The 9,058-nt window shown below is 39.7% G+C and overlaps 1 protein-coding gene across 1 annotated transcript; it reads left to right on the top strand.

Annotated features, from left to right (window-relative positions):
• Positions 1-209: 209 nt before the first annotated feature.
• Positions 210-8,642, top strand: LOC109321639. The gene is made up of 2 exons (XM_019552366.1): positions 210-308; positions 5,946-8,642. The coding sequence occupies exons 1-2, from the start codon at positions 219-221 to the stop codon at positions 7,548-7,550; spliced, it is 1,695 nt and encodes a 564-aa protein (XP_019407911.1). The 5' UTR covers positions 210-218; the 3' UTR covers positions 7,551-8,642.
• The last annotated feature ends 416 nt before the right edge of the window (positions 8,643-9,058 follow it).

The following is a 9,058-nucleotide window of genomic DNA, read 5'->3' as shown; positions in this document are numbered from 1 at the left end:
GTAAGTCTCCGGTCCTGCAGTCCTCACTTGTGCAAAATAACACCTTGGAATTAGTGGTCCTTTTGCCAAACTACGCATGAAATGAGGAGGTACTAAACGGTGTGAGCCTTTTCAAGCACGGCTTGTAGTAAAAGGCATATTTGTTTCTCTAAATGTTAACCTCAAGTAACTCTGTAAAGTGATTTATTTTTTGCTAAATATTTAGAATACACTTGGAAATGGCTTCCAAGGGTAAAACAAAAAAGAAGAACAAGTGCTGCCCTTGCTTTTCTACATCAGCATTGCAGGAAGATGCTTCTGGAGAGCAGGTGTGTTTTAACATTTTACTTTGAGGACTGGGAAGAGAGAACTGACTTTGAAATGTGCTTGAACTAGCCAGCCCTAGATAAACCCCAGCTGCTAGTTGGTTGCTGTATTAGTTGCTCTTCTTGCTATTCCCTACCCTTGACATCCCCATGTAGAGTAATTTATATTGAAAGTTAGAGTCATACTCACTCCTGGCACATTAAATGCAAGTATGTTTCCTGATTTTTTTCTGATCTGGGTAGAGAGAACTCCTAACAAAAGATTTCATTTTGGATTGCCGTGAAGGGCTTCTGATGAAGGGGAGACCCCATTGACCATAGATTTTGAAGAACAAAAGTGAGGTTTGGTGTGCTAACATCCCTTTTTGCTGCCTAAGTGCATAGGTTCTTCTTTAGACTGGATCAGTAGTTTTCAACCTTTTTTCATTTGTGGACCCCTAAAAAATTTCAAATCAAGGTGTGAACCCCTTTGGAAATTGGTCCTCCTTTGACTTATAAGTGTGGGTATTCACATACTTTTGATTGATCATAGTCATAATTTGTGGACCCCTTAGAAATAGTCTGTGGACCCCCAGGGGTCTGTGAACCTCAGGTTGAAAACCACTGGACTAGAGGGATGCCAGGACTCCTACAGTTGTTTTGAAAATTTTCAGAAAGGGTGGATCTGTGTTGCCTGTCTTTGCTCAAGTGGCTCCCCACAACCCTCCCAATATTCTTTTGCATATGTAGTTTTCAAGGGACTTGAGTGGTACACCTTGGGAATAGGAAAGATCATAGCCTCTGTCACATTTTTGTTATTTTGAGTGTTACGTGCAGCTACCCTGCTGCCAATTTTCCAGACCCGTGGGGAGCCCTGAGGGCTGGATGTCACAGCCCTGTGTGTGATCAAGCTGGCATGCAGCTGAATACAGTGTGCAGTATTGGGTTAGTACATGGTTGCATCTTGCAGTCGGGGATGGGTTGGTGTGCAGCCAGGTATGGCGTGTGGACTTGGATCAGTACACAGCTGGATCTAGCATGTAGGGTCAGGTCAGTGCATGGCTGGACCTGGTGTGTGGGGTGGGATTGGTGAATGACCCAGTCCAGCACACAAGACTGGGCTGTACGTGGTATTGGGCTGGCACGCGCAGGTGGGCATGTCATCACACCAGTAGACTGCCCCTATGCAGTACAGTTTCGGGGGGAGGTAAGCAGCTGACGGTGGTAAAAGAATAGGTTAGGAATTATTTAGACAAGGTGGATGTGTACAAATCCATGGGGCTGGATAGGATGCACCCAAGGGTGCTGAGGGAGTTGGCAGATGTGACTGCAGAGCCACTGGCCCTGAATACTCATTGTGGTCAGAAGAGATCCCAGATGTTTGGGGAAACGGCATATATAGTGTCCATCTCTAAGAAAGGGAAGGAAGAGGATCCAGGGAACTACAGAGTGGTCAACCTCACCTTAGTCCCTAGAAACATGGAGCAGGTCCTCAAGAAATCCATTTCTAAGCACTTGGAGGAAAAGGTGATTAGGAACAGTCAGCATGGATTCATCAAGGGCAAGTCATGCCTGACCAACCTGATTGCTTTCTATGATGAGATGACTGGCTCTGTGGATTTGGAGAAAGCAGTGGATGTGATATACCTTGACTTTAGCAAGGCTTTTGATACAGTCTCTCACAACATCTTCCAAGCAAGCTAAGGAAGTATAGGTTGGATGAATGGACTATAAGGTGGATAGAAAACTGGCTGGAGCATTGGGCTCAAAGGGTAATAATTGATGGCTCTATGTCTAGCTAGCAGCCAGTATCATTTGGTGTGCCCCAGGGGTCAGTCCTGAGGCTGATTTTGTTCGCTTTCTTCATTAGTGACCTGGAAGATGGGATGGACTGCACCCTCAGCAAGTTTGCAGATTACATGAAACTGGGAGGAGTAGTAGTTACACTGGTGAGGTATGGCTACAATTCAGAGACCTAGACAAATTGGAGGATAGGATCACAAGAAATCTCAAGAGGTTCAATAAGATTGAGTGCAAAGTCCTGCACTTAGGACAGAACAATCCCATGCACACAGTACAGGCTGGGGGCTAACTGGCTGGGCAGCAGCTCTGCAAAAAAGGACCTGGGGGTTACAGCAGACAATAAACTGAATATGAGCCAGCAGTATGTCCTTGTTGCGAAGACGGTGTACTAGCCTGCATTAGTAGGAGCGTTGCTAGCAGATCGAGGGAAGTGATTATTTCCTCTGTTTGGCACTGGTGAGACCACATCTGGAATACTGTTTCCAGTTTTGGGCCCTCCACTACAGCATGGACGTGGACAAATCGGAGAGAGTCCAGTGAAAGGCAGTGAAAATGGTTTGGGGGCAGGGGCACATGATCCATGAGGACAAGCTGAAGGAGCTGGGCTTATTTAGTCTGGAGAGGGGATTTCAACTACCTGAAGGGGGTTCAAAAGAGGATGGAGCGAGACTGTTCTCAGTGGTGGCAAATGACAGAATAAGGAGCAATGATCTCAAGTTGCAGCAAGGGAAGTTTAGGTTAGGTATTAGGAAAACACTTTCTCACTAAGAGGGTAGTGAAGCACTGGAACAGGCTCACAGGCTCCCCAGAGAAGTTGTCGAATCTCCATCTGTGGACGTTTTTTAAGACCTGCTATATAAAGCCTTGGCTGGGATGATCTAGTTGGGGATATTCCTGCTCTGATCAGGCGGTTGGACTAGGTAACCTCCTGTGGTCCCTTCAAACCATACTTTTCTATGATTCTATGCACTAGATCCAGCCTGCGGACTAGGCTCTGCACCGTCATTTGTCACATGTGGCTAGACAGGTTGGGTACCACTGCCCTACATAAATTCAGACAGATCCTTCATATATGCACATGAAACACAAGAAACACCAACTAAGATTGGTATAAATTAAATTTATCTAGTTGGCTTTTGTTTCTTTTGTCTATTAGCTGATTGTTGAATGCTCAGGAGAATGAAAGGCCTCAGCCTTTCTGGGGGACACATTTCAAGCTAGAAAGTTAGCTGTTGTCTCTGATCTGTTCAGTCTTATCCATTTTATTGCTGCCGCTCTTTCCACTCTTGCTTTTCCCAGATTCGCCCCAGAAACCAGGCCAATTTCTCACAGGTTCCTGCTTAAACTGACCCTGCTTTTTGCCTTTCCCAAGTTATGCTCAAGTTCCCACTCTCCTCTTTATTATTTATGGGGAGGGTGGGCGCCTGTTTCCAAACAGCATCAATTTCGTGCAAAATATTTCATGAATAAAAAGGTTAATAAGATTCATCCACAGCTCAGAAGCAAAGATGATTATCCTGTGAGAATGATGCATTTCCATAATGTCAAAATAAATGCAATACTTGAATCTTACAATTAATTTAATACAGTTTTTAGCAATTTAGTGATGTCTCAACTGAGTTCAAACTGAAAATGAAAAGAAAATTATGATGTGATAATGAGGATTAATTAAGCAAAGAGATTTCAGAGAAATATAACTTTCTGGTAACGTTTAGTGTTAGCAGGAGTCTATTCCTCTACCCCTAAATGGTCAGTTCCCCAATGATGCAGAGGTATTGAAAGAAAAAAACCCTTTTTATCACCTTCCTGTGACTTGGCTTTGTAAATAAGAAATGAACATGACTGATGCTAGAGTTCTCTTAGAGCAAATAGGATGGTTTTGTTCTTGTAAAAATGTGGAACACTTGGGAAAAGGATTTTATCTCTCTAGTTCTGGTCTACCTAGAGGATAATAATCTGATATTGCTTCCAGTTACTCTATTAGTGCAAATTGCTGAAGTTGGTCTGCTGGCTCTAAAGCTTCCAACCCTGAAGATGCTCATATTAGAATTGTTTTGCTGCCTTAGGATGGAATTTCCTTGGAAACCTAGGAAACCTATACAAAAGTGCTGTTAAAATAACATTATTAAGATCAAGAAGTATTCTACAGTTAGGAAAAAACAAAAACTAAGGTTGTTTTCAACATTTTTTCACTCCCCTTGCACATATCCATTAAGACCATCATTTTTATTAAGTGATCACGTACTGATTTTCTTTATTGGGCCATTGCTTTGTTCAGTGCTTAGATACAGGCAGGAGACAAATGAGGTTGTGCAGTGAAGGAGAATTTTGACTGCATGACCCTTTATTTGTTGCAGTCTCTGGAAGGTGCGTAGTGAATGAGGAAGGGGATTGCAGTAAGAAAAAGCGAGCTATAATGATAACGACAATTGAAAGTTATTCTGGAAAATTGGAATTGTTCTTTGTCTGTGCCACAGAGTTCAGTGTGTTGCTAGTCAAGTAATTAAACCACATTTTTCACAGGTGGTTACCAATTGAATGTTTTCTCATTTCCTGGGTCCTGAACCTGAAATCCCAAGGTTTGATTTGGAGGGCCACTGAGTACTAAAAAATGAATTGCTGAAATCTATGGGAGGTATATTTTTAACATATAAAGTACAATGCTATGCCAGATACTCGGATGAATTGCATTCTATGCATCCCAAATTGGGCGCCCAAAATGAGAGTGTACTGTTGACCTAAAGCTCTGTGCCTCAGTTCCCCATCTGTAAAATAGGGACAATAAATGTCTTTCCTCATCACCCAATAAAATTGCTAATATTTGTGCGACAGACAGATACAATATGGATAAGCTCTAGGGAAAATACCATGAAGAAAAATAATTCCGTCTTCAGACCAGGTTTAAACATGGTACAGTAAATTAGATATGGCCATATATTGAAAAACAAGAAGTAAATAAAATAAGTAATTGCTTAAGTAATCACTGTCCACTCTGCAAACTGAATAAGGCAGGTTTCCCCAAGAAAAAACAGTGGCTATCAACATAAATATAGACTATATCATAATGCATGCACACAAGGGGTTGAAATAAGTTTGCTCAAGCAACTTTATTCTGGAATATCTTAACTTGCTTCATTTTTTAAAACTTAATAATGCTTTTTAATATCATGTTTTGTATGCAATTTGCCTACATAGTGATTTACCCCTAACTGTGCTGACCTCAGCAGTCTTACCTGGGGTTCTGGGGGCCAGGGGACCACTTCTGCAGCCAGGAGCCTGGCCAGCAGCTGGAGTGTGGCTCTGGCTGGCCAGGCTCCAGTTTTGGAACTGCCACCATATGTGCCACACCACTTTCTTTCTGCGTGGGTTTTTTTTACCCTAGGATCTCTCAGGGTCAAAAAAACCCTCTGCGCTGCAAGATAGCAGGGTGGGGAATGCGGCCATGATTGTCTGGATGTGGCCTATGTGTCTCAAATTACTGCCACAAACAGCTGTCTCAAGGTGTTCAATATGAGCAAGTTGAGTCCTCTAGATAGCTTAACTTTTTTACCAGTGCAGCCTTCACACTATATGGATGTAATTTCTTTGTATTTAATGCTATATACATAAGCACCAGAAAACATATGAAAATAAATTTATCCTGTCCGCAGATGTGGAACAGCAAATCACACAGCGGTATGTGAATTTTCAGGCTTTTCTCATGAATTTTTTACTCCTTCTTCCACTCATGAAGTGACACGGGATAAGGGAACAGTTAGTGTGTGTATTGATGTAACATTTCGGGAAATAACTGTGCATAATTAATTTTACATTTATTATTTATCTGTTTAATCTCATTGTTTATTTCTTCTTTATAAGCTCAATGACTTAGAGCCAGATGAAGAAATTAAGCTTTTATATGAGTTTGGAAGCTATCTTGATTACATTGAAACCCCACAAAAAGGCTGTGACAAAGTGAAAAGCAAATCTAAAAAGTCTGGAAAGGAGTGGAAGACACAGGAGAAACAAAAGAAAAATAAGCCTGATCTCTGTAAAGGAAAGGAAAATATGGGCACATATGAAGAAAACACTACCAAAGACATTGATATTAAAAAGAGTAAACTTCTTAAGAAGATCAAGCATAATACTGAAACACAAAATCAATTGGACTGTACAAAAAGAGACTTTTGCAAGAAGCAAGACACTACTGCTCTCCCTTGGATTTCAGTTAAAAAAAAAGCAAAGAAAATAAAGCTTCTTCAAGATACAAGTGCTTTTAGTGGCAATCAGGAGAACTTTGGAGAGAGAAATTACAAACGTATTAAAAACTCTAAAATGGTACATAAAGGTAATAATATTCAAGTCAATCAAAAGCAGCTCTGCCTTCCTTCAGCTCAAATTTCCTTCGTAACTGAAAAAAGTGAACACAAGGAATTAAGTCATAGAGAGAGTTCTTGGCTTCAGACACCTTGCAAACATGCAGGTCTTGATTCTGCTGTACACAGTTTAACTGGTGGAATCATAGCGGGTTTTAAAAAACAAAGGAAATTGAATAAGGAAGTGCCAGTTTGTTGTTTACTAGGAGCCAATGCCACTGACATAAACAACTGTACTAGCAGTATAGAGCCTCTTTTGTCCTCTAGTCCAGCAGCTTTGGAGATTAAAACCTATGACTCAGAAGATGAATTCAATGTGGGAACCCTAAGGGACAAGGGACCTTCTCTCATGACCTCAAAAACTGAAGCAGTATGTAACAATGTTGATCAGAGTCAAGAGCTTTTTATAACTCAGAAGTCTTTTTTGCCAATACAGATTCCCAATAGTAACAGTAACTTCTTATCAATTTATACTCAAAACCATGCTAAAGAAACAAGTGTAGAAAGAAGTCACAAAAAAGGAAACTATATTGATACTTTGCAGTTTTCTCAGGCATCTTCAAACAGAGAAACTTGTGATGAACACTCTCAGATTTCTCAGTTCAGTTTGACACCGAGTAGGGGAGGAGAGAGAAATTCAGCTATGCAAGAGCGTGCAATTCAGACAGAGGACTTTTTCAGCTGTCCAGCTCTTACTTCCTCTTTACTAATTAGAGACAGATTTGCAGATTGCTGTGAAAAACCACTGGACCTCAGTTTGCCTTACAGAACTAGATCAAGTGCAGGAAATACAGGAAGAGCATCCTGTTCCCTGGAGGGTGCAGGTGATGGTGCTCATGTATCCTCCAAACATGTGTTGGAGCCTATGTGTCTTATACAAAATCATCCTGCCAGTCTAGCTCTTGATGATGAAAGAGGAAATGATGTGTTTACTCAATCTCGAAAATCAGATGAGGTGAAATATGTTCAGACACTGCTTAATTCATCTTATTTCTTTAAAGTGAAGGGTGATTCAGACATTGGAGCTTCTAGAACACCTTTACTGAAGCCAAGATTAGCAAAGAGGAAAAACACTGGAGTAGGTGAAACAAGATTGGAGAAGTTCTAATACAGAAGAATGTTAGTCCCACTGCCCAGATAAGATTGTTCTTTTGTATAATACGTATTTTGTAGTTCTTCAAAAATAGTTATGTCAGATTGTCTGACTCTTTCAGAGCAGCAAAATCTATCAGGTGGCCTGGAAAGTAGTACATTTGTATATTGTTTATATACAGTGTAATATACTGCAACACAGATCAGTACAGTTTACTTCCTGAATTCAACATAGGGCTTTTGTCCCCAGTAACTTTTAGATAAGCATGGTCTGTGCCTCTTCTGTATTTTCACTTGTGATCCAGTTTACATCCTGTTAAATTAAACACAGGTGGTTTTAACTTTAGACACAATAATGTTTTCTATTGCCCATGCTGTAGGAACATATCTTCTCATAAAATTTGTAAAGTGAATAGTTTGATCTGCTCACATGCCGAATAATCATATGCTGCTCAGTCACTAAATTGTTCTGTGTTAGGGTTAGCTGTCTGTGAAGTTATTTCCGCAACTTAGAATACAAGAACTGTTTTTTCCCCAACTCATATTACATTATTCAAGTAAATAGGGAATGTATTTTTATAAAACAAAACATGACTAAAACTTCCATGCTATCCATTTATAGTTGTGTACACACCATAGCAATTGTAACCATAGCAGTTGAACCAGGATAGTTCTATCTCTACAAGTCTTCAAGTCAAAGAAGATACATACAAGTCTTGAACTAATTCATTTTAGGGTAGGTTGGGTTACATTTATCTTAGCTTTCTTTTCTAGAAATATCTTGCAAGACTACACTTACACATATATAGAAATGTAATAAATACTGCTTCCTCTGGGTTTTCCTGAATCAAATCCAATATCGTTCAGATTTGCAGGGGGGAGGGGGGTTGTATGATCTGTTTGACTTAAAACACTTTTATGCTTAAATCACCAGACTTTAGAATAGGAGAAACTAATGTTAAAAAAAAATTGTTAGTGTTCGTTCACAAAATAAGGGGTGTTATAGAAATATTCTCAGTTAACTCTGTTAATTATCCTTTGTACTTAGGTTGTAGATTTAATATTCAGTTTATTTTTTAATTGTATTTGTTATAATAGTTAATTCTTGAAGAAACTGATAATGTTTTTTTTAAAATAAAACATTGCAGTTTATTACATGAAATGGCTTTTTGGTATAATTTAAAGACTATTTTTGGGACTGACAGAATATGTTCTATACACAAATTACATGCAGGGGATACTCCTCATGGTTTGTCACACAGCAATCCAAACCATTTAATGTTGTCTTTAATTTACTTTGCTTTTTATCCACAAAGGAATTTACTTAAATACCCTGTTTCTCTTGTAGAACTCTGCTACTTTTTCTTATTCTTACATTTTAACCACAAAGAGAAATCTTCAGTTCTCCACAATGCTTTAACAGTACTGTTTTTTTCTCATAATAGGAAGACTTCTTTATTTGTATAAACTATACTTGGAACATTTCCTAGCATGAGGTAAGTTTGGAATAAGTGAGTTAAGCCA

Source organism: Crocodylus porosus, unplaced genomic scaffold (assembly GCF_001723895.1).
Source record: "Crocodylus porosus isolate Cpor-Errol unplaced genomic scaffold, CroPor_comp1, whole genome shotgun sequence".
NCBI classification, from domain to species: Eukaryota; Metazoa; Chordata; order Crocodylia; family Crocodylidae; genus Crocodylus; species Crocodylus porosus.
This window is presented reverse-complemented; position numbering and strand designations above follow the sequence as displayed.